Here is a 26,487-nt window from a genome sequence, read left to right on the forward strand (position 1 = left end):
TTTGTGTTATCCAAGTATCCAACTTCATTCAAATAAACTATTCTTTCCTTGAAGAAAAGCATGGCCATTAGCTCTCTGAAAAGGAAAGGGTAAGTTTGGGACTGAACTAGTAACAACAACAACAAATAAAACCTTCAAAAGTTGTGGGGAAACAAATTATTTTCAAAAACAAACCATTTACATAGTTATACCATCCTCATATCATCTACACTGAGGTAAACAGACAAGTACAAAATCTGAATAACATTTGCTGTATTTAAAGACAAAGATGCTCTTATTGGCTCTTCAAAGGGCAAGTGAGGATTTACATTGATCCAATTCTTACAGTCTTATCTAATCATCCTTTGGAGCCAGTAACAATCTGTATATAGGATCCAGTTAAGCCAACTGTCTCCATTCCTCCATCCATCCACCCACCCACCAGTTCTTTGGGATCTATTCTGTATGAGGCACTGTGCCGGATCCTGGAGACATCAAGATGAGTAAAACTAGATTCTCACCTATTAATAAGTTCACAGAACAGTAGGAGAAACAGTCAAGCAACTACAGTGATGTCATATAATACAGGCATAAGCAAAGTACTATGGTAGCCCCTTACTGCCTCGAGGAATGAATGAAAGGAGTCAGAAAGAAGGTGATGTTTGAGCTAAAACTTGAAGCTAAATGGGAAACATTCCCAGGGAAATGAATCTTCAGCTCCTAATATAAAGGATAGTAAATTTTGTTCCTATTTTAATGAGAGGAAATTAAAATTCAGAGACAATGCTTACACCTAGTAGGGCCTCATAGTGACAAGGCAAAACCATAGTACAACTCAGAAATCTGGACTGCCTATAGACAGACTCACAGCACCTAAGAACACAGTCCCTGTGCATTGCTAGTACTAAACAAAACAAACACACACACACACACACACACATACACACACACAAATCCAACTTTAAACATCTGCTTATTCCATGAAATGATCTTGCCAAGCATGTTCAATTTCTCTAAGAAGGTCAACAGACTTAAAATTTTGTGGAAAAGAGTTTAAAAAGCCGAATAGATTTCTGACAAATGGAATGTCTGATAATTATGTGACTGAATCTCACATTTACTAATTCTGAAACTAGTTAATACCAAATAGGTCTTAAGAGACAAAAGAAGAGAGGTGATTTCTCTGTGGAAAGGGTGGGCCTAAGGGTCAAGGATAGTTCTAAGTCATCAGACTCCAGAGTTTTAATCTAAATATTTTTCTTCATTTTATACTATGTTAGAAAGAGCACCCTGAGATATTAAACTACTACCCAAAACATCTTTTTCAAAAAGGGAAAAAAGGAAAAAGGAGGCACTCCAACATGGATTTGCACTAAAACAAACATCTCCTATATATTTGAAGTTGAAAGCTCTTAACTACCAAATGAACGGCACATTCACATATGAAGACTTCTTGTGGTTCCTGCAAGACAGTGAGAGTGTGAATGACCCCTGCTGTGGCCAATTTAAGAAGGAAAAATATTAAAGGTATGCAAAGGGTGAGGAAGAGCTGCTGCTCTATGTATAGTTCCATTAAAGAATGAGGACTACTTCCTAAATTTATTAAGAGGCTTTGTCTTTTTTTTTTTTCTTTAGAGAGACATTAAGAAGTAGGGCATGAAGGCACAAAAAGGGAACCCAAAATCCAATTGCAATAATTACTCATGCAATTGGCCTCTTTATATGTGGCATTATAGAAACCTCCTGAGTAACAGAGTTTATGGTTTTACAAAAGAGAACTCCTATATCACTGCATGGCATGGCTACCGCTTCCTTAGACCATTCAGAGAATGATCCCCAAGTATTTTTCATAAACCCCATAGGATTTCCTACATTAAAATAAAGTGACAGAGATCACACCTAGGATAATTTCACAATTCCAGCAATGAGTTGTACTACTTCCAAATGATGAATTTTCTGCTCCAAATAATGGGACAAAGGGCATCATCACATGGACACAGTCAATTTCACAGTGATGGATACATACAGGTGGATGATCTGAGGCACAAGCTGTGATTGGTCTTAAGAAAGTGAAAGGTAGAGTTGGGTTCAAAATCCACATCTCATGATTTCTGGTCCTTATTCATCCAAAAAGTTGAACTGCTTCATATCAGTGTGTTAGACACATTTTAAATCTTTCTCAAGAGTTGCTCTGGGTGCAGCATGATAAGGAAAACCAGGTATTTGGCTTGATAACAGGTATTCAAGGTATAGGTGCCAAGCTTATGGTAAGCTTCTCACCGTAGGATATCTGAGATCTGTTGCCACAAAGAGGACTATGGTCCTATGATGACTACTATAGTTCAGTTTTCAACATTTTGGGAATAATTTGATCATAACCTTTCCTTCTTGTTACATTGTAAGACAGGAATTTAGAGTATTCACTCAAGAGGTTCTCCCAGTAACAGGTGATGTCATCCATCTGCAAGTGGTTCCTAATAAACTGGCTTCCCCTGGAGACAAGATTTAACAAGAAAATGTTAAAGCACAGAATTTAATAATAATAACAGTCTGCATTTGAGTGCTCACCTTGTGCCAAGCATTATTCAGCATTTTATATAAATTAATTCATTTGAGCCTCAAGAACCCACCATATGGCAATCATATCCACATACATGCATGTAGCAATAGAACTTAACATCTTTTTCCTTTAAAACAACTTATAAACAGCCAAGGTTCATACCTGTTTAACTACCTCAAAGATTTTAGTCTACTTCTATAAAGCTTGGGCATATGTAGATGTGTGTATATGTTTCCCCCCAAGGACAGCTTTAGTTCTGAATTATCTCCATATGATGAGGATAAAATACAGATATCACCATGATAACAGTATTCAGGTAACTTTGGCTAGGGCATAATGGGGATGACAAAGTAAAATGGAAAGGGAAAATGAACAAAACTCACCTTTCAGCAATCTCTTGAGCTACATCATCATTTGCTTTTACAAATTGTAACAGCTCTCTAAAATGAAAAGAATTTTAGATTCTGAAATGTAGACCAACTTCATTAGCACTAAGTCAGAAAGACCATATAGATTGAGGTCTATGGATAATTTTAGGTATGTGGATGGTGGATTATTTCCTTAAAGCAAAGATATCAGGGTTCTCTCAAGAACAAAATAATAAAAAAAAAAACCCCACACACTGATTAAAGATACCCTATTGTAGATTTGGGACATATTTGAGAAAATACAGAAGTTACATTATATATTTACATATATTTTGTATACGTATATTTTACAATATATTATATATTTATATTTATCTTACATATTTATATATAAATATATTTTTATATATAGAAAAATATATATATACACACAGATATCACCATCATAACAATATGCAGATAACTCTGGTCCTTCTCTATACCTCTTCCTTGTTCCTCCCATCATGAGAGGAAATTTGCCGAAGCTTCACTTGAATCAATTCTCACGCTGTATCTGAAAATCCTTTTGACAATATAATAAGATTGAATATCCCTATCTTTAGTCTTGGAGAGATTAGAGCTTTTTAACTTCATTTTGTCTGAATGTTTCATTTGAAACCAGTATTAAAGCGCTTTTTCAAATTAAATTCCACTTATAGCCTACTTGGATAATAATGCAATACTATGTATGTAAACCAAGAGGAAAAAAGCTTTCAATGGAAAAAAATCATAGGACTAAATGTCTTACATGACTGGTTTTAAGGCATTAAGGCATTTTTAAAAGCAGATTGGAAGGGTCTTTAGAAACTCTGCATTGGGGGATAACTGCTTACTGGACATTGGAGAGATCTGTTTTGACTGGGATATAGTGAACCCATGGCTTCAGCTGTGGATAGAAGAATTCTAGCCACTCGTCACCAACATGGAAAACAAGTGAGCCACACAGGAAGAGATGTTTAAACCGGAAACTTGCAGCTACACCTCGAAAATTAAACAGATACCTGGGGAAAAAAGAGCAAAATACACTTGATACTATATGCCTGCTGCCACAAATATGACCTTTTATGCTTATTCTCCCCTCCCCTTCTTTCATGATTCCTCTCCACTCTCTTTCCACTTTGAGTTTTCAAGGACACATTGTATGTTCCTAAGGGGTTTCTATCAACTCTTTGCTTTGCCAGGGCTAGGACTACAGGTTGTTCTGGGAATGTCAGGGTGAGGAAAAATAGGGGATTATTTTCTCCAGACAGAGCTAGATAGGGTCAGGAGCTGGGTGCCGGCTAGAGTGTATACAGGGCTCAGAAGGAAATGACAGTTTGTAGATTTGGAACATATTTGAGAAAATAAATGTTCAATGGTAAACATAAAATATAAAGAGTGAAAAAAAAAATTCCCAAGCTTTTCTAGGCCTAACGTCTCTAACTAGTCATGGCCTCCCAAAGCCTTGTTTTTCCTCTAGTGTACCCCATCTGCTCAAAGGTCTCCACTGCTTCCTAGACATCACCCTCTTCTCTTAAAGTATAGAGCAATGGTCCCCAACCTTTTTGGTACCAGGGACTGGTTTCATGGGAGACAATTTTTCCATGGATGGGCAGTGTGGGGGAGATGATTTTGGATGAAACTGTTCCACTTCAGATAATCAGGCATTAGATTCTCATAAGGAGCACGCAACCTCGATCCCTTGCATGCGCAGTTCACAATAGGGTTTGATCTGATCAGAAGGCAGAGCTCAGGTGGTAATGCTCACTTCCCCACTGCTCACCTCCTGCTGTGCAACCCAGTTCCTAACCGACCAGTACCATGGCCGGGGATAAGGGCCCTCTGGTATAGAGAGGAGAATGAGGAAAACCTAATCAATTTTCAGAGATTGCCCACAGGAAAAAAAAAAAAAAAGGCTGTCTTCTCAGCATTTCTCATGCATGCACCTGTCTCCAACCAGAGTTGCTTTCACCATGTAGATCCTACTCTGTGTGTCACTGGCATTCCTAACTCTGAGCCACCCCCACCACTGCTGCCCTCCTCTAGACCTGGTTTTACCTGTTCATTGAATTCTTAGTCCCAGAATTTTATTTTATTTCTCTTAAAGACAGGGTCTCACTATGTAGCCCAGGCTGGTCTTGAACTCTTGGGCTCAAAGGATCCTCCTACCTCAGCCTCCCGAGTAGCTAAGACTACAGGAGCATGCCAGCACACCAGGATAATAATTCTAATACTTATTAACTGAGAAATATTTATTCTAACTTCAACTATTGAGTGGGTGGGGCATATGGAGAGGTAATTACATTACTGTGATTGCTAGCTAGCATGCAGCTATCTGTTGTTCTGTTCTACAGATGTTCCATTCTTCTCTACAGTCCCTGTAGAACTCAGGTCAGTGCATACAGGCCCTCAGAAAAAGCCAGTGAAATGCATTAATGCAACTTTCATTTACTCCAGCTGGGCCTTTATATTAAAGTTCTCACCCAAAGTGAAGCTATTTCAAAAGCAGTATGGAAACCATACTGGAAATCTTACTTGTACTTGCAGTGATCGACAAGATGGACATCCTTAGCAGCTGGCTTTCCTAAGGTATCCTTTAAGTGGAAAGGAAGTTATTAGTATTAGCAGCAACAGCATTTATTGTGATCACTGTGCAGCAAGCATTGTTAAACATTTCATCAATATTACCTCATTTAAGCTTCATAATCAATATACTCAGGAGACATTATTATTCCCATTATATAAATGCAGAAGCCAAGGCTTCGGAAGTTGAGATTTGCTCAAGGTCAATGTGGCTCTAAACAGAAGACAGAGTTTTAACCAGGGCCTGTCTGATTTCAGAGTTTAAGCTCACCTAAAGCCATGTTGCCCTTCTTTGAATTCAGATGTCACAGCCCGCAGCACACTTCACTCTGTATAAATTATGTATGCAGAGAAGATCCCAAGTGCTGGCTGATAACCTTAGGGGTGTATACAGTCCATGCTCAAATTATGTTGGGCATGCAAAGTATTTTTTAAAAAAATCAAATCATTGCCAACCTTTATAGGTGGTAGGATATTTCTTGCAAAAATCCAGATTTCCAATCTTTCTTGGGGAATAAAAAGGATGATCTGGCAAACTGGGCTCTTACTAACACTTGGAAGTGTTAGTATTCTCTCTTGCTCACCTACTGATATCACCTGCTGGTCCCTGGGGACATCTGAGTTTGAGATCCCCATGTACACTCCATCTACCTTAGCAGATGGTAAACTCCTTGATGAGGGGACAAGTTTTGTTTGCTTCTGCAGCCTCCCACAGTAGATGCTAACAATTTGTATTCTAAATGAATACATTTTTCATATTTTTATTATTTAATAAAGTTTTGTAAGCTCACTTGCTCCTATCTGATTAAAAAACTGTATGAAATAATACATACACCTCAGATTTACTTAGTTTTCTCCCAAGAAGTCTAAAGCTTTTTCTCATAGCATCCTCATATGGTATATGGAAATGTCATATAAAGGAAGGTTAAGGCTTTAATTTCTTTGATTAAGGCAAAAAGCCATAGAGTTAAGAGGAAAGAGTGGACTGTAAACCAATGGTCCCATTTCTGGCTTCACCTTAGAATCACTTGAAAAGTTTTAAACAAATGAAGATTCCTGGACACCAGCCCCAGAGATTCTGACTCATTTAATTCATTTTTTAAAGCTCTCTGGTTGTACTGCACAGCCAGGGTTGAGACCATTAATTTAAACCAGGGGTTGGCAAAGTATGACCCATAGGCCAAATCTGACCCACTGCTTGTTTTTGTCATGGACTAAGAAATTTTTACATTTCAAATGGTTAAAAGAAAAGGCAAAAGAAGAATATTTTATGACAAAATTACATGAAATTCAAAATTCGGTGCCCATAAATAAACTTTTAATTTTTTTATTTATTTTATTTTATTTTATTTTTTTTTTGAGATGGAGTCTTGCTCTGTCACCAGGCTGGAGTGCAATGGCACAATCTTGGCTCACTGCAATCTCTGCCTCCCAGGTTCAAGCGATTCTCCTGCCTCAGCCTCCCGAGTAGCTGGGATTACAGGTGCGTACCACCATGCCCAGCTAATTTTTGTATTTTTTAATAGAGACAGGGTTTCACCATGTTGTCCAGGCTGGTCTCAAACTCCCGACCTCAAGTGATCCACCCGCCTCAGCCTCCCAAAGTGCTGGGATTACAGGTGTGAACCACCATGCCCGGCCATAATAAAGTTTTTATAAGAACACTGCCAGGCTCATTCATTTACACACTGCCTATGGCTGCTTTCATACTACTGCTGGCAACTACAACAGAGACCATATGACCTGCAAAACCTACAATATTTACTATTTGGCCCTTCCTGGAAAAAGTTTGTGACCCCTGGTTTAAACCTTCAAAGTAGTGCAATATACTAGTCATAATATGGCCAGAAAAGCAATGTAAGTTTGAAAAAGGAGAATTTATATATATGCTAATGCTGGTTCATGGAACTTTCTTTACATTCACCTCACCACTGAGAGGAAACCTAATCTCAAATTCTACCCAGGTGGCAATGTTCTTTGAGTGAGAATGTTCACTGCCGTAGTTCTAGTCAGATGACTGGTGATTACTTTCATAGATTTCCAGGCCTGGTTTTTGGTGTATTCCGCATCAACAAGTTTTGGATTTTTTCGAGACAGAAGAATGAGAGGATCTCGTTCTGGACTTGTCCTATAAAAGAAACACGTGACACAAAACTGTGTGGCCTGTATTAGAATACTGTTCCCAATCCCTGAAAGGTGAGCAGGACTAGGACCCAAGGCAATGACTCTGCACAAATGGACAATTCACTGGTGCCGTGACAGCAGAGGAGAGGAACACTGGGTACTGCAGCCTCTAGGTTGTCCAGGGCTGGTCCCCTCTGTACCTTTAGGGTTGGGGAGTGCTTGGCCCTTCTTTGTCTGCGTTTGGTCTTAAAGGGTATGTTGTTCAGGTCACTATAGTCAAATTCCAGGGACGACTTCCCTTTTAGGAAAGTTCATGTAGCTTCTATAATCACTGGTGCTTATAACTGTGAGGCTAGCTAGTCACCACTCACTAAAACAGCTACATGACCTTTTTTATGTACACTCTGTACAGTCCAGTATAATATTTAATTTTTTAAAAATGCACAAAAACCAAAGGGCTTAAAAACCTAATGACTATATGTGGAAAAATTTCTAGTGATGTTCCAAGTAGCAGAGGGTCTTGACATGTGAGGCATCATGGATTCCTTGATAATTTGTTAAGAACTATGAACCAACCTCCTCTCCTTCCCAGAAAAATGCACATATCCCCACATAATTTCAAGGGAGTCCTAAAACTCTTGAAGTCCAGACATGGTCCCCAAGTTAATTTGTGACTTCAAGATTTAAGAATCAAAGAAGTTGGTAAGAAACAGGACATAGTAGCTGGATAATCCATTTACCTCCTAAAGTCTATCTCCCAAGCGAAGAGGAGGGTGAAGAGAGAGTATAATCTCTGGCAAGGCCTCACTTGCTAAAACTACAAAACCCTTCTCCCTTCATGGTCTTTTCTATTCATCTACTCCACAGATACTTATCGTATATTGACATGCTAGGAACTGTTATTGGCACTGGGACTATGGAACTGAACAACACAGGGTCCTTCTACTACCTTTGCCATTTTTCTCTTCTCTTTCCTCCCTGCTCTCTTCTTCATTTTCAGCAGTCTCAGTCTGTGCTCTTAACTACTATTTGGCAGCCACATGTTCTGATAAAAAAGGCAGTTAAGAAATATGGTGTTGAGTCCTGCTCTGCATTAACCAGCAGAGTGACCGTGGCATGATCATAAGCTACTAGAAACTGATCATAAGCTACTCCTAGGGACTGTAAGAAGACACCCATCTGTTGTGTTTGACATCACACAATCAATGCCCAACACACTTGTAACACTATGTAAAATATCTGCTAAATGACTGAAGTGGATGAACTTTACTTCTTTGAATATCAACTCAATCAATGGCGATTTGGGCAAATAATGTGAATTATTCTCAAATCTAAAATTGTGATTCCACATTTCTTTCTTTGTTATCTTAGCTTTCCCTTTGAACTACAGAGCTTGTCATACCCTCAAGGTTACTTATATTTTACATTACTTGGAAGAATGTATTTGTAAAATGTCAGAAAATAATTCACCTTGATCCTCGAAAATATGCTGTAGAGTTTTTCTTTTTCCATGGCCACTGTGCTGCTGACCTAAGAATACAGAATTTAATTAGTTTCAATATATCTTTTTCAACTATGTAAGAATGTCCTTAAACCATTTCTGAAGATTAGTTCAGAGCTTCATATTTCTAAATAAGTCTAATCAAAGCTACTCAAAAGAAAAAGCCCTAAAGGACACTTTGTTTCCTTTTGCTACCATTTCATGGCTCTGGAGGTGCTACTCAGTTGTATCTACAAATCTACCCCCCATTAACAAGTTAACAACATTGAAAGAAAAGCCCCCAAACCGTGAAGGTCATGATTAGGTCTCTTTATAATTTGGCAAATGTGAATTTCCTCTGTACCTTAAGTAGGGTGCTACTGATGAAATTAATTATGTGAACAAAACTGCAAAAAAATAAAAAAGCACCAGAAATGGAATGAAAGGGAAATCATTTTATGTTTTGCATAGGTGGGAAGTGTCATCAGATTTAGTCTGATATTTGAAAAGCACCTTTGTATTCTTAAAGCCAGACTAAGTGCTCCATAAAGATGAAGTCCTTGAAACTCAGATCTCAGTACACATTACCACGGCCAGCCTTCCTTACTGAAACTGCTAGCTCACAGATGCATCATTCTTAACTTGCTTCGTAGGAACCCTCCCTGTACAGAAGTCTGCACAGCATCTTCCTCTGAAAAAGGAGGGGAAGGCTGAACTGAAGTTAATGAGGGATTGGTGGGCTGTATTACAGTAATGGAGAAACTCAGGATATAAACTTTCTAGGCATAGATCCTTTTCAGATACATATAATGTCATGCTGCTCATTTTCACTCAGCTGAGAATGCACTCAGTATCTTCCAGGTCCTCAGACCTCCACCCTCAGCCAACCTGGCTCATCCTCTGGCCTTTTCTGGATGGATCACCTTTACCTGATTCTCCAGTCTTAAAGCCAGAACTATCTTGTTTACCTCCTACTTCTTCCTGCCCAAGCAGAGACACTATAGCACTGGATTTTTGTTGTTTTGTTTTTAGTGGAAAATATTTCATGCTCCTCATGCAAAGTTCTCATGAAAAAGCATAAAGATAAAAGTAAGAAGTCCTCTGGAATCTCCCCGTCCACAGGTAACAATGTAACATTTTAGCCAAGAATTTCCTGGCAATCATTTCTTCATATTAGTAGCTTTCAACTGGGGGTAATTTTGCCCTTCCCTCCCACCCAGGGGACATTTGGCCATGTCTGTAGACATTTTTGATTGTTACTACTAGGGGACTGCTACTGGCATTTAGTGGGTATAGATCAGAGATCAGAGATGCTGCTAAACAATCCTACAGTGCTCAGGATAGCTCCCAGGACAAAGAATTATCCAGCCCAAAATGTCAGCAACACTAATACTGAGAAACTTTGCTCTATGTAACAGAGGTCACACCATACATACTGTTAGGTAACAATCATTTTTTATTTTTTTGAGACAGAGTCGCACTCTATTGCCCAGGTTGGAGTAGAGTGGCGCATCTCTGCTCACTGCAACCTCCACCTCCCAGGTTCATGCCATTCTCCTGCCTCAGCCTCCCGAGTAGCTGGGACTACAGGCACCCACCATCACACACGGCTAATTTTTTGTATTTTTAGTAGAGATGGGGTTTCACCGTGTTAGCTAGGATGGTCTCGATCTCCTGACCTCATGATCCGCCCGCCTCGGCCTCCCAAAGTGCTGGGATTACAAGTGTGAGACACCGCGCCCAGCCCAGGTAACAATCTTAATAGGAAATATAAATAATAATAACAGCCAACATCTATATAGCACTTCACTATGTTACAGACATTGTTATAAGTGCTTTGTAAATATAAAATCATTCTCACTATCTTAAGAGGTAGGTTTTATGATCCCTATTTTACAAATGAGGTCCTTCAGAGGTTAAGCAACTTGCGCAGAGTCATGCAGCTAATAAGAGCCAGGATTTGAACGCAGAGCTTTTAAAACCTACACTGCCTTTCCATTCATGCACTATGTTCCATTTTATAACCTCTGGCAAAGACTCACTGCAAAAATTCCATTTTACAGTCATATTATGATTCACTTCATCCTTTATTGATGGGCTTTTGGGTAGTTTCCAACTTTCTGCTCTAAGAAACAACATGGTAGTAAACATCCTTGTACACAAATCTTTGCACACTTGTCTAATTCCTTAGGATACATTCTAGATGTGAAACAGCTGGGTCAAAGGATACACAGTATACATTTCCAATTTTGATACATATTGTCAATCTATCTAACAAAAAATGTATCAATTTATACTCAAAGTTACTTCTCTTTATTTCCTTGGTTCCTGGGGAAGCTGTGTTTAATATACATACACAGGACCCAAACTGTGTATCACTGTTCTCTCTCTTTCATTCTCCTAACCTACCCATCCTCCCTCAAAAGACCTAGGTTAGGACTTGTTTCTCCAGGCAAGTGCTAACAGTGGCCACCACAGCCTGGTGCTACCCCAGCCCTCTTTTTCAAACTCTCTCTGACAATAACAAATGAAATATTTAATCTGTAAAGAACAATGAATTCTTCTACAGAGTCAAATATAAATCAGTGGGCACAAACTCCCAAAATATCAGAAAAATAGAATGGAAAATGGCAGGCAGACATCAGTGCAGATGGATAAACAAGCAGATTATTAAATTTTCAAGGTAACCAATGAAGATCACTAGAGATTCCAAACGGAGGGTTCTAAAAAACAAAATGGCAATTCTATAACCATGAATAAATTCAATTGAATAAAATAGGAAGGTATCAAAAGAAAAAAAGCATTCATATAAGATTATACTTTAAAACATTCTATCTGCCTAAAAATTGTTTACTAGTTTACATGGGGGAAAATGGTATTAATAACTACATGGTGGAGTAACTGGATAACACCTTGACCCCAGGAGTTTGAGTCCAGCCTGGGCAACATAGTGAGATCCTGCCTCTTAAAAATAAACAAATAAATAAATAAAGTGACTGCTTCATATGTACTGACATGGAAAGATTACTTAGATACACCAATAAGTTAGGGGGAAAGTTGCCTAAGTTATACATATTTGTAAAATTTTATGAGCATATATAGGTTTCATAATCAGTTAAAATGTTTTTAAAGATTTTAAAAACAAGGTAGCTGCATGGCAGGTGGGAAAAGAGCTACAAAAAGAAGAATGTGAAAAGGGTATTTGCAAGTACCTGAGGGGGTGGGGTGGGGGAAAGGATTAGAAAACCAAGGCCAAGGCCAAGAATAACTTAGGGAAAAAAAAGTTTAAAACCTTTTTTCCAGCTTAGTGTGGTGGCTCATGCCTGTAATCCCAGCACTTTGGGAGGCCAAGGGGGGAGGATCACTTGAGCCCAGGAGTTTGAGATCAGGCTGGGAAACATAGCAAGACCTGTCTCTACAAAAAATTTTAAAAAACAACCAACAAACAAAAAAAAAACATACCTTTTTCCCCCGTCTCAAAATTATGTTCAAAACCCAAAAATAAACAAGCAATGACAGTCTCAATGTCAGGAAAACACAAGGAATATTAACCAGTAAAGAAGGTTGCATAAAGCACTTGGAAACCAGGACTTTAGGCCTAGATTTGCTTCTGACCTTGACCAGATCACTAAACCTTTCTGTGCCTTCATTCCCTTATCCCTGAAATTAAGGGCTGGACAAAGACAATTTCTAGTTCCAGTTCTGTAAAATATGAGACTGTTATTATTTTTTTAAATTTCCAAATTATACCCACTGGAGAAGTTTGTTTTTTAACAAAGGGCTCTACCCACCACTGAGGACTGCAGCCCTGTACGCTTCTTCAGGAGGGGAATATTCCCTTAACCCTCTTTGAACCTTCAGCCACACTTGGGAGAGGTGATAGGTATTTATGGAAACAAGGTTGAATTGTTTGCTTTCCTTATACCTGAAAGAAGGCCTATAATGACTGTGTTTCTGGAAGTTCCCTAATTAAGCACCAAAGTTGTTTGAATCATGATGTAAAATGTAGCTAGTTAAGAAATACCTACAGCTTGGATGAGCTACACAATCTAAATTCTGAAATGATAGCAGGATGGAGTCAACAGGCCAAGGCATGTCTCAGTCATGAATCAGAGAGAATCTGGAATAAGCTTGTACTTGAGATGCTTATGGAACATTTATGCTCCCTCAGCCTTGCCTAAAGTATTTCGTTCTTAATTGCCAAGTACGTTTATATTCTTCCAAATAATTTTCTATCCCCCACATGACACGGTCATTCATTTTTTCTTACTATGAAAGAACACACTCTTATTTAAAGAATCTTAAGTATAGAAAAACTGAAAATACTGACAGTGGCTCACACTTGTAATCCCAGCACCCAGTGGGTGGATCACTTGAGGCCAGGAGTTCCAGACCAGCCTGGTCAACATGGTGAAACCCCATCTCTACTAAAAATACAAAAAATTAGCCGGGTGTGGTGGTGCATGCCTGTAATCTCAGTTATTCAGGAGGCCGAGGCAAGAAAATTACTTGAACCCAGGAGGCAGAGGTTGCAGTGAGCCGCGATAGCACCACTGCACTCCAGTCTGGAGACAGAACATGACTCTGTTGCAAAAAACAATTAAATTAAATTAAATTTAAAAAAAGAAAAATTTAAAATAGAAAACAAAAGTCTCTGACAATCCCTTGCAAAGAGGCATTGCTGATAGTTTAGGATGGACTATTCAGCCCTTTTCTATGGATATGTAAACATTATTAGACATATACAAAATTGCTTATGTTACAGTTTTCTGTCCTTAATTTTTAACTTAAAAATTAGTTACTTAAAAGTAAATAGGCTGGGTGTGGTGGCTCACGCCTGTAATCCCAGCACTTTGGGAGGCCGAGGTGGGCAGATCACCTGAGGTCAGGAGTTCGAGACCAGCCTGACCAACATGAAGACACCCCATCTCTACTAAAAATACAAAATTAGCTGGGTGTGGTGGCACATGCCTGTAATCCCAGCTACTCAGGAGGCTGAGGCAGGAGAATCACTTGAACCTGGGAGGCAGAGGTTGCGGTGAGCTGAGATCGTGCCATTGCACTCCAGCCTGGGCAACAAGGGTGAAACTCTGTCTCAAAAAAAAAAAAAAAAAAAGTAAACAATTGGTTATATTCTATGGCTTATTTCAAGAAAACCCAGAAAGAGGAAAAAATAAAACTTCTTTAAAGCACCTACCTTACCAGATCTTCTCTGAAGAGATCCCACCGTCCAAGACCTGTAGGATAAATTGGCCAAACAGCAGGTCCCCCTTCCCAAAATGTCCAAGCAGGATACATGATATCATGGTACTCTGATGTCTTCAACAAAAACAGACAGGTCGTTCTAAATCAGTCTTGGAATAGAGTGAAAAGAGGCAACTGCAATCATGCCACTGGATCTGGACAGCCTTGGTTTAGTGTCACATTGCCAAAGATATATTTTCCCTATTTTCCAAAGTCTAGCCTGTAGACATTAAAAGGCAAAAGTGACTATGGATTAAAAGTCATGGGCTCACTGAATTCCAGAATTTAGAATCACATTAAAGGTCAACATTTTTAGTTCCCCCAAATTCTGTTTTCCTAGAGGATATATAATGTTAAGATTTTCAATTTAAGGAAACAATATGCCCAATTCTGAATAATCACAGAGCTCTCTCATTGTTTGACTATTACGCTTAAGAGTTTACACTGTCTTACCAGTTTTTGGTTATTTCCCAATGGGTTTTTTTGAGAGCAAGAGCCAAGAAATACAGTGCAATGGTTAAGAGTGTGGGCTCCTGACGTGGATCATATGGGTTTGGATGCTGACTCCACCTCTTTATAGCTCTAGGCAAGTTACTTAATGGTTTTATGCCTCAGCTTCCTTATCACTGTAATGGAGGAAACAATAATATCAATAATATGATCTACCTAAAAGGCTTCTTTTGAATATTAAATGAGTTGATACACATAAAAATCTTAGAACGGTATCTGGCACATTTTACGTACTTCATAAATATTAGCTAGTGTTATCTCATACTATGGCACTGTTGGGCTCACATTGATTGGTCAATACATTCTTGGTTATTCATCGATCAGGGTCAGAAGTATGGATGAGCAGAATGAGAGGAAGGGGTGTTATCACATCTTTTTAAAGAAGTTTGAGGCTGGGCATGGTGGGTCACACCTGTCATCCCAGCACTTCGGGAGGCCAAGACAGGTGGATCACCTGAGGTCAGGAGTTCGAAATCAGCCTGGTCAACATGGTGAACCCCTGTCTCTACTAAAAAATACAAAACAAAACAAAAAAAATAGCCGGGCATGGTAGCAGGTGCCTATAGTCCCAGCTACTCGGGAGGCTGAGGTGGGGAATCGCCTGAACCCAGGAGGTGGAGGTTGCAGTGAGCCAAAGTCACGCCACTGCACTCCAGCCTGGGCAACAGAGTGAGACTCTGTCTCAAAAAAAAGAAAGAAGTTTGAAACCATTTGTTCCTTTTTTTTTTTTTTTTTTAAATCCACCTGCCTCGGCCTCCCAAAGTGCTGGGATTACAGGCATGAGCCACTGTGCCTGGCCTCCATTTGTTCCCTTTTTATGGTTACTTCTGTTCAAAATCTGGCCACTGATTAACCTCTAACTCTACTGTTTCTTCCACTGGAAATACATGCACAATATGCTGTTTGCTGTCTCTCAAATATGTAAAAAAAAAAGATGTGATTCATCAACCACCTTAAATATAACAGCTATTCAATAGAAGCTGCACAATTAACTATAAAGTTGACAGAGTAAAACCCTCCCTTGGAAACTAGAAGTCACTGATTTAAAAAACAGGAGGGAAGTAAAGATGAACGGAAAGTTAGTATACCGATGGTCATACTTTATTATCTGCAGAAACAATAGATAGATAACAAACACGAAGTCCCTACTGACTTACATGGGAGCCTCTATCTGTTCTTCTGGGTTTCACGACAAACAATGGAACCAAGCACTTTTGAGAAATGAGGCTAGATCATGGGAAATGCAACACAAATGTGGCCTCTGCCCACTTGCAACACAGGAAATAAAACAAGTCTAGGGAGAAAGTAAACTGTGATAAAGAAAAAGTGGGGATAAAAGGTCCCTCTGCTTTGGACAAACCAAATCAGAGATAGTGTTCCTTTCCCCAGATTCCATGGGGTTTTCCTCAATTCACTCTTACCCCATAGAATCTTCCATCCACTCTCTTCTAGCCTTTCCACCCCCACCCCCAAATGCTTTCCTTGTCTCTGGGGAACCAAGGCCCATCCCTGGCGATACAACATGTACATGAACCTGAGCACTGACAAGATATTCCTTGCCCCAATTCCCTAAGCCTACAGGTGTGTCCTAGCTACTCCAATCTTCCATAATGAGTCTAAAAGATCACCCCCTTGCATAGCCCTCTAGGTTATCTCTGGCCTATCCCTTCAAGGCACTGCCTGCACACACATCGTGTGGAGTTATCTGGCACCTTCAGGTTCACTTTTAGCCATGCTGGGCCCCTGGAATATGGTGACAAATGGGACAGATGATACCCAGCACTATGGCTGAATATATACATAGTAGGAGCTCAATAAACTTTTGGAATGAAGGTGCTCCCTAACTCTAAGCTTTCTTGGACTCCTTCCTCCCATGCTCTGTAGGATCTTCGGGACCCACCTCTAATTCCTGTAGGTTTCTCAGGCCTCTCACGCCCTAGCCTCCATCTCTAGCCCTATAGACACTCAAGCAATCTTACATGACTTACCGGTTCTCAACTTCCTCTCCTCTGTCTTTTTGCTCAATCACTGTGACGCTAATAGAGACACAGACCCATTTCTGTACCTCAGTCCTCATCCTTACCATTGCCCATCAGACTATGTCACAGGACAATGATCTCATGCTCATAACTTAGAGGACCACCCTCCATCCACCCATGTGGCTCTCCCTGTACTTACCTTACTGAAGGAGAAGACTGGGATGGCAGGCTCCATCCATTTAGGAACCTGAGGATAATCTCGTACATTGATCACCATCTCCATGTCAGGGAGACGCCCAATCACTTCCAAAATAAAGTGCTCAACACCACTACACCTGTCAACCAGACATACCATAAATTCAGCAGAGCAGTGCCTGCAGGCTCTACGACAAGTTGAGGTCCCATTCACATTTTAAAGTAAGACAACTCAGTGTTCCAGATCATCAGCCTACTGCAAAGTTCCCTGAAAGCAATGCTTCTAAAGGGGTCATTCTGCTTTTTTGCATTGTGCAAGTTCACTCCTAGCTAAGCTGCTCCAGCTTAAAATACTTAATAAAATTTTCCAGATAAATCATCATAGCTTTGAAGGGAATATTATTGCTACTTCTACCACTTTATTCATTCTTCTTTTCTTTATTTCCCTTATATGGCATCATTTAATTAGTAGACAAGATACAAACTCTCGAAACAGGTGAAATAGCTAATTTTCTACCTGTGTTCCTTTGGCTTTGCTTCTCACAGACACCATTTTTATTTCATTATAATTAAGTCTCCTAGTTTATGAGAACAGATAGAAAACCTTTCATCATCTTCAACCTGAATAAAGAACACTATCAAAATCAGTTCTGCAAGCCAGAAAAAGTGTTATATACAGAATCATAAACACTGTAACATAGCTTTCTGACTAGATTCCCTGGGAATCCTCAGAGGATTTCTTGAAAGAAAAAGAAGATACACTGACAGTTTAGCTGGTTTCTGCCTCATTCTTTGAGGTCCTGACCAGTACGATGCTAGAGGCAGCATTCAAAGGCTTGATCAAAATTTCCTGGCAGCATGGAAATGACTGATTTAAAATATTGTTTTACTACTTGGGCGACTTAGGCAGAAGGGTTCTTTGAGCCCGAGAGTTCTAGACCTGCAACATAGTGACACAGTAGGCAATGTAGTGAGATCCCCCAGCAAAAAAAAAAAACAAGTGTTTTTTATATATAGGGAGATAATTGCAAAAAATATCAACGGTTCACAAACATAGGAAAAGATGCTCAACTGTATTAATAATAAAGAAATATCAACGAAACTAGATACCAATTTTACCAATCGGATTGACAAAGATCAAAAGTCCAATAGTGCAGTGTTGGTGAGGGTGTGAGATCTATTTCCAGCATATGATATATGAGCTATGGAAGTGTTTAGCCTCTTTGTAGGACAATTAGCTTCTATTTACCAAGATTTCTCTCTTTTTTTTTAAATTTTTTTATTTGAGGCAGGGTCTCTTGCTCTGCCATTCAGACTGAAGAGTACAGTGGCATGATCATGGCTCACTGTGGCCTCAAAAATCCTAGGAGCAAGCAATCTTCTCACCTCAGCCTCCTGAGTAGCTGGGACTACGGGTGTGTGCCATCACACCTGGCGTGTGTGTGTGTGTGTGTGTGTGTGTGTATGTGTGTAAAGACAGAGTCTTGGTATGTTGTCCAGATTGATCTTGAATTCTCGGGCTCAAGTGATCCTCCCACCTCAGCCTCCCAAAGTGCTGGGATTACAGGTGAGAGCCATTGTGCCCAGCCTATTTATCTATCTATCTATCTATCTATCTATCTATCTATCTATCTATCTACGTGTGTATATATATATATATTATTTTTTTGAGATGGAGCCTCGCTCTGTGGTCCAGGCTGGAGTGCAATGGCACAATTTCAGCTCACTGCAACCTCTGCCTCCTGATTTCAAGTGATTCTCCTGTCTCAACCTCCTGAGTAGCTGGGATTACATGCACAGGCCACCATGCCCAGCTAATTTTTGTATTTTTAGTAGAGACAGGTTCTCTCCAGGTTGGCCAGGCTGGTCTCGAACTCCTGACCTCAGATGATCTGCCCGTCTCGGCCATCCAAAGTGCTGGGATAACAGGCATGAGCCACTGCACCCAGCCTATTTATCAAGATTTTAAAATGACATTAATTGGCCTAGTTATTATACTTCTAGGAATTTAGCCTACATATATATTTACATGAGTGTTCATGGTAACAAGGATATTCACTGCAGCATTGCTTGCATTATCCAAAAAGCAAAGGGATGTGGTGAGGGATAATCTAAATGTCCATTGATAGAGGGCTGAATAAAGAAATCCATATAATAAATTATTATACAGCCATGAAAAAGTGAGGCGTTCTCTATGGACTCTTATGGAACAATCTCAAAATCTACTGTTATATGGAAAAGACATCTAAGTGCAGAACAGAAGATAGGGCACGTTTTAGTTCGTTGATAAGTCTAGATGCTTGTCTATGTATAGACTATTTCTAGAAGGATATACAAGACACATAATTCTTATTGTTTTTTGAAAAGAGGTCTCAGGGACTAGCGGTCTGAGGTGGAAGAGAAACTTCCTTTTCACTGAGTGTCTTTTGGAGGTATCCAAATATTTTAGCATGGTAAAATAGTCATTGGCTGCCTGAAGGTGGGGCATGGGGAGGAGAGGGAGACAGGGAGATGCAGGAGAGAGGGACTGCAAAGAGGCAGCCAGCCTCCAGCCTGGGTGACAGAGTGAGATTCCCTCTCAAAAAAAAAAAAAAAAAAAAAATGATCGTATCTAGACCCAGAAAGATATTATTTCTAGCTATATGGGAATCTTCCGGATATCATACCACTCTGTGTATTTCATTCAGGATTGTGTTTTGGAATACTGAATTCTATTTGTATTTTGTCCCTCTCTGTTTTTTATTTTACCATGCTAAAATATTTGGATATTTTACATATCCAAAGTGCATGTAATATTCTTTGACACTAAAAGAAAAAAATCTAGTTAAAAAGTTTTTTTAAAAGTTGCAGTACAATTTATACATTACAGCTAAAACACTCATATTTCTTTCACATTTGGCTTTTAATTTAATTTAATTTTTTATTTTTTGAGATGGAGTTTCATTCCTGTTGACCAGGCTGGAGTGTAATGGCGTGGTCTCAGCTCACTGTAACCTCTGCCTCCCAGGTTCAAGCAATTTTCCTGCCTCAGCCTCCCAAGTAGCTGGGATTACAGGTGCCTGCCACCATGCCTGGCTAAATTTTTTTGTATTTTTAGTAGAGTCGGGGTTTCACCATGTTGACCAGGGTGATCTCGAACTCCTGACCTCAGGTGATCCACTCGCCTTAGCCTCCCAAAGTGCTGGGATTATAGGTGTGATCCACCACGCCCAGCCACATTTGGCTTTTAAAATAGTACTCTCTTATATAATTCCATTTATAGAAAACTCTAGAAAATAATCCATAATTCGAGAAAGTAGTCATCAGCTGCCTGAAGGTGGGGCATGGGGAGGAGAGGGAGACAGGGAGATGCAGGAGACAGGGACTGCAAAGAGGCAGAAAGAATATTTTGGTTGTGATGGAAGGTTCATTATCTTGGCATAAACATACATGAAGACTTAGTGTACACTGTAGGTTTTATTTTTAATTGATAAATAATAATTGTATATATTTACAGGATCCAATGTAATGTTTTGATACATGTTTACATTGTGGAATGAGTATATCAAGCTAATTAACATAGCCTCACATACTTTTTTTGTTGTGGGAACATTCTATACTTCACATGTAATTTATGTTAACCATACCTCAATAAAGCTGTTATTAAAAAATACTATTACAACTCAGTTTTGAAATGACTTGTCTCTAGAATTAGATAAATCTCTGGTTCCTCTGCTCATCCTTGAAATGTGGAGTTTATATTTCATTTTATTCAAAACTGAATTTTTAAAATGTCACATAGGTTTCTGAAACTGGATAGATTAAAAGTATCTAGACCTGCCTATAATCCCAGCACTTTGGGAGACTGAGGCAGGTGGATCACAAGGTCAGGAGTTTGAGATCAGCCTGATTAACAAGGTGAAAACCCGTCTCTACTAAAAATATAAAAATTAGCCAGGCATAGTGGCGGGTGCCTGTAGTCCCAGATACTCAGGAGGCTGAGGCAAGAGAATCGCTTGAACCTGGGAGGTGCAGGTTGCAGTGAGCCAAGATCACGCCATTGCACTCCAGCCTGGGTGACAGAGTGAGATTCCCTCTCAAAAAAAAAAAAAGGCCGGGCGCGGTGGCTCACGCCTGTAATCCCTGCACTTTGGGAGGCCGAGACGGGCGGATCACGAGGTCAGTAGATCGAGACCATCCTGGCTAACACGGTGAAACCCCGTCTCTACTAAAATACAAAAAATTAGCCGGGCGCGGTGGCGGGCGCCTGTAGTCCCAGCTACTCCGGAGGCTGAGGCAGGAGAATGGCGCGAACCCGGGAGGCGGAGCTTGCAGTGAGCCGAGATGGTGCCAGTGCACTCCAGCCTGGGCGACAGAGTGAAGACTCCGCCTCAAAAAAAAAAAAAAAAAAAAAAGATCGTATCTAGATCTAGAAAGATATTATTTCTAGCTATATGGGAATCTTTAAGATATCATACAACTGTGTGCATTTCATTCAGTATTGTGTTCTGGAATACTGCATTCTATTTGTATTTTGTCCCTCTCTGTTTTACTTAGTTGTACGTGTAGCTAGGATAGGGAACTTTCAGTGCCATTGGAAATATACATTACTTTATTGCTAATGAAATGTACTGTACTCCCTTCAGAACATTTCTAAGCTCATGATTATGATCAAAATGTTCTGAGCTCAGGAAGAAGAGAATTGTGCCTTTCAGAAACTTTGAAAGCATTTCATTTCATTTGGCAATTGTTCAGCAAACTATTAAACACTGGGTAAGCTTTCAAAGTCCAACAATGTCTATATTCTTATTTTCTTTCTCATTTGTGGAAATTAAAAATTCCTCCAGACTCACAATTTATATTTAAAGTCTCTATTATTGAGTCCCAAATAACAAATGTCTGTTTAAAATACCTTAATGATTTTTTCCTCTACAACCTTATTTCCCCTGATATCTGATAGCCAAAGGGTAACTGATTTCCTCAGGGTTGTGGGATATTAAATAATCTTTCTTTTTCATTGTTCTTATTATTATTTATTTGAGACAGGTCTCGCTCTGTCACCCTGGCTGGAGTGCAGTGGCATAATCATGGCTCAGGCTTACTGCAATCTTGACCTCCTGGGCTCAGGTGATCCACTCACTTCAGTCTCCCAAGTAGCTAGGACTACAAATACATGCCACCACACCCAGCTAATGTTTGTATTTTTTGTAGAGATGAGGTTTTGCCATGTGGCCCAGGCTTGTCTTGAACTCCTGAGCTCAAGCGATCTTCCTGCCTTGACTTCCCAAAGTGCTGGGATTATAGGCACAAGCCACCATGCCCAGCCTGTTTTCTTGTTTACATTTATTTATTTATTTATTTATTTATTCACTCTTGCTGCCCAGGCTGGAGTGCAATGGCGCAATCTCAGCTCACCGCAACCTCTGGCTCCCGGGTTCAAGCGATTCTCCTGCCTCAGCCTCCTGAGTAGCTGGGATGACAGGCACGCGCCACCACACCCGGCTAATTTTGTATTTTTAGTAAAGACAGGGTTTCTCCATGTTGGTCAGGCTGGTCTCGAACTCCTGACTTCAGGTGATCTGCCCGTTTTGGCCTCCCAAAGTGCTGGGATTACAGGTCTGAGCCACCACACCTGGCTTACTTTACATATTTATAACAGTAAATATTAAATTGTTACAAAGTTGTTATTAAATACAAATAATACAAATCTTTATGTACAAATTGATAATTTTTTTGCAACTCTGCACATTTATTTTACTTTTAATGACAGAATAGGGATTGTTTAGAAAGATGCTCTTACATAAGGGAATATTATGCCCTCTGAGTTTTGTATCTTCTAATTTGATAAAGATTTGAGTTAAAAAACAAAAAACAAAAAACTCCAAAATGCAATGCTGCCTAAACTCAACCTCCACGCTCAGCCCATGACCCTCCCTGCCTACCACCCTGCCTTCAGCCAAATGACATGGTACCTCGGGTCTCACACCTGAATTTCTGAAGTCTTGGCTGGCGTAATTTGCAGCACTAGCTACTCCTGTTTTTTATTTTTTATATTTTTTTATAGACAGGGTCTCACTCTGTCGTATTATTTGCCACTCTGTCAGATTATTCGCCATAATCCAGGCTGGTCTCAAACTCCTGGGCTCAAGCAATCCACCACAAAGTGCTGGAATCACAGGTGGGAGCAACCATACCCCATCTAGTTACTCCTCTTGACTCTACCACCTCCCCTTGAATATTCAGTATCTAGAACTACACTGGCCCATGACATTCAACCAATTCCTCCTCCTTCTTCAGTCCAGCTCCCTCCTGCTAGGCCTCATCGGCCTGTATCCTGCTGCTACTGTATCCCAGGGAAGGAGCAGAAGAGGCAGAGCCACCACCAGTGCTACCAGTGATGAGCCAAGTCTCACAGAGGAGACAGGCTTTGAGAGTAGCTCGCAAGAAAAATTCCCAGGCAAGGAGAAGAGCTTGTCACTCTTTCGTAGTCTGCCTGAAATGGGAGGAGGGATCTGCTTGCTAGTCCCATGAATTGGCTCCTCTATAAAAGGGTATCAGGTAAGCCTATATGTAATAAAGTCAGAAGATATATCTACCTCGTAACTCTTACCTTGAGGGGAACATGCAGTCATTTTCCCGGTATAGTCTGTTCTTGATGATCTGATAGTGGGTCCCTAGCTTCCGTCTGACCACCTCTGCCATCATCTTCCTGGAGATGCCTCCTCGGAAAGGAGTTAGATCCTCTTCTATGACACTGGAAAAGAATGGGAGTCATCAGGGAAAGCAGGCCAAGAGAGTGGTGCCATTCCACCTACTTCCTAAGTGCATTTAGGTTTCGTATTAGAGAACACAGTAAGTGGAAGGAAAGAATCGAGAGTGAGAATGAACCGCTCTTCCCTAGAAGCCCTGTAGGTAATCTGAAACATCAACGGCAATAAGGCAATAAAAAGTAAAAAGTGGGTCAATGTCTCTTCTTCCTCCCTCCATCTGGATTGCCCCTCCCTTGGCAGTTCTGTATTCCTCTTTCACCACTCATGCCACACCTGTGTCCTTCTAGTCACTTCAGTCCTCCTGGCATCTCCTCCCAATCCCACAGGAGGTGAAGTTTCTGCCTTACAGTATAGCACGGACTCTCTTGTTCTGGTCTGTCTGGTCCACGCTCTCCCCGATACCCCCTTACTCTGATAGCCTGACAGCAGTAACCAAAATTACACTATTTTATATTCCTTTTAAAGTTGAGTGCATAGTAAGTTTTCAATAAGTATAAGCATCCAGGGAATTTTTTGAGGAGTCAAAAATAACATAAAGCGGAGCTTAAAAGACCCTGTTACTTAGCTGATGAAGAATCTGAGACCCAGAGGAGTTGAAGTGGCTTGGCACAGGGGTAACCAGTGGGAGTACCGGCACTAACACCCAAGTCTGTTTTCAGAGTTATCTATCTACCATACCTCATCCTGGCCCTGAGGTGCATTCTCCCTCTGAGACGGAGTCTCACTCTGTCACCCAGGCTGGGGTGCAGTGGCGTGATCCGGGTTCAATGCAACCTCTGCTTCCCGGGTTCAAGCAATTCTCCTGCCTCAGCCTCCTGAGTAGCTGGGATTACAGGCATGTGCCACCACGCCCAGCTAATTTTTGTATTTTTAGTAGAGACAGGGTTTCCACATGTTGGTCAGGCTGGTCTCGAACTTCTGACCTCAGGTGATCCACCGGCCATGGCCTCTCAAAGTGCTAGGATTACAGGCATGAACCACCATGCCCAGCCTGATGTGCATTTTCTAAAGATAACCATCAGGAAATTTAGGACTAGATTCAGCTATAGATGGGTTTATTTCCTCAACAATATTTATTGAGCACGTACTGAGGGCTAGCACCAGGGAGACAACAACAAATAAGACACAGACCCTGACCTCAGGAAGCTTGCAGCCCAGTGGGAAAAACAGATGCACGTGCACTGAATCCCACAGCCAGTCAGTGGTTAGGCTGAGACCACCTGAGCCTTTCCCATCCCAGGACATACTTATTCCCTAGAAATAGAAAAACATCCTTGCCTTTCGGACCACTGCAACCAAAATCTCTCGAGGATGTTAGAATACTTCCTGTGACAGCAACTAAACTCTCAAAGACACATCAAAGAAAAGAACTCACCCATGGTAGCAGCTGCAGTTTTGACTTGAACATGGTTCGTAATTCTCCAAAGACCTGTTAATTTGGTCAATAAATACTTTCCATTTTGAACCTTTAAAAAGTGAAGTAAATAAGAGTTAAAAAAAAAGTCTCCTGAGCGTTATTTGCTAACACCACACAGGCAGAAGCAACAGAAGACCAAAACTTTCAGAAATCCCCTTCCCATCCAACTGAAGGAAACGAAACGCCAGGGAGGAATTTTTGTGTGTTCCTCTACCCGGGTGTCAGGTGTCCAAGAAACTGGAAAATTCCCAAGCTTAACGCCCAACCCTCAGAATGCTATGGATAGTGACGCGGACTCTCACTTTCTACTAATCAAATTGAACTCCACAAAGAGGATCGGTTAAAAGCTACAGACAATAAACCCCTCTTCTTTTCTTCTGGCAACGCATATACACACACGCGCGCGCGAATGACATTCGCCCCCATCCCCGACCCTCAGTGTTTCAGGCAGGTCCAGAGTAGCCAAGCACGGGCGACGCCTCCTGCGGGTGAACGGGGAATTCTCTCTCCTCCCTGTCATTCTGAATTCTGGGGGATGGGTTACTCTCCAGGATCCAGAGCAAGAGCAGAGACCCCGGCACTTCACTCTCCGCCGCAAGGCGCCCCGATGCCCTCAGCCCAGATCCGCGCTACAGCGGCCACAGCATCTTCCTGGGCGCCGGCCGCGCGGGGGAGCGCCTCGGGACTACGACCAGACCACGAGCCCAAGGGGCAGGCTCGGCACTGCCCGGAGCCCACCTGACTCCTTCTGGCGGCCCTGCGCTGGGGGCAGGAGGAACAACAGCAGCGAGAGCCGAAGCGGCGAGCTAGCCCACCACTCCATCGCCAGCCGACCTGCTGCAGATTCCCCGCCGCGGCGCTGGCGGAAGCGCGGCCCCGCACAAAGATGGCCACCCTGCCTCCTCCCCCCGCACCCCTCCTCCAGTCCCCAGCCTTGAGGCGGAGTTTCCCTGAGAAGGCTGCGCCAGGAAGGTGGGGAGAATAAACCAATGGACCAGTTGCCTATCCTCCCTCCCTGGCATCCCTGGGAAAATAGGTCTGCAGCCAGAAAACTGAAGGTCAGAGAGGGTATGTTTCACAGTTAGTGGCACAACCAAGGCTTGGCATGGAGCCTAGGCTAAATAGTTCTTCTCTTGACATCAAATTGCCTCTTATCAAATAGCATAGATTCGTTGAGCGTGTGTGTGTGTGTGTGTGTGTGTGTGTGTGTGTACAGCACAGTTAGACCCAAAGGTTGCAATTAGCATAGCAGGGGTCCCTTTGTAATATGAATTTATAAAA

The 26,487-nt window shown here is 41.0% G+C and overlaps 1 protein-coding gene across 1 annotated transcript; it reads right to left on the minus strand.

The window, feature by feature from the left end:
• POGLUT1 (protein O-glucosyltransferase 1) lies at nucleotides 1–26,094 on the minus strand. Its single transcript, XM_015129958.3, has 11 exons — nucleotides 25,945–26,094; nucleotides 25,165–25,255; nucleotides 23,630–23,773; nucleotides 17,045–17,180; nucleotides 14,310–14,431; nucleotides 9,103–9,162; nucleotides 7,537–7,636; nucleotides 5,461–5,519; nucleotides 3,780–3,947; nucleotides 2,923–2,979; nucleotides 1–2,471 (listed from the first exon to the last, which is right to left on the minus strand). The coding sequence occupies exons 1-11, from the start codon at nucleotides 26,027–26,029 to the stop codon at nucleotides 2,315–2,317; spliced, it is 1,179 nt and encodes a 392-aa protein (XP_014985444.1). The 5' UTR covers nucleotides 26,030–26,094; the 3' UTR covers nucleotides 1–2,314.
• Nucleotides 26,095–26,487: the final 393 nt, after the last annotated feature.

The sequence above is a fragment of the Macaca mulatta genome, chromosome 2 (assembly GCF_049350105.2).
Source record: "Macaca mulatta isolate MMU2019108-1 chromosome 2, T2T-MMU8v2.0, whole genome shotgun sequence".
Lineage (NCBI taxonomy): Eukaryota > Metazoa > Chordata > Mammalia > Primates > Cercopithecidae > Macaca > Macaca mulatta.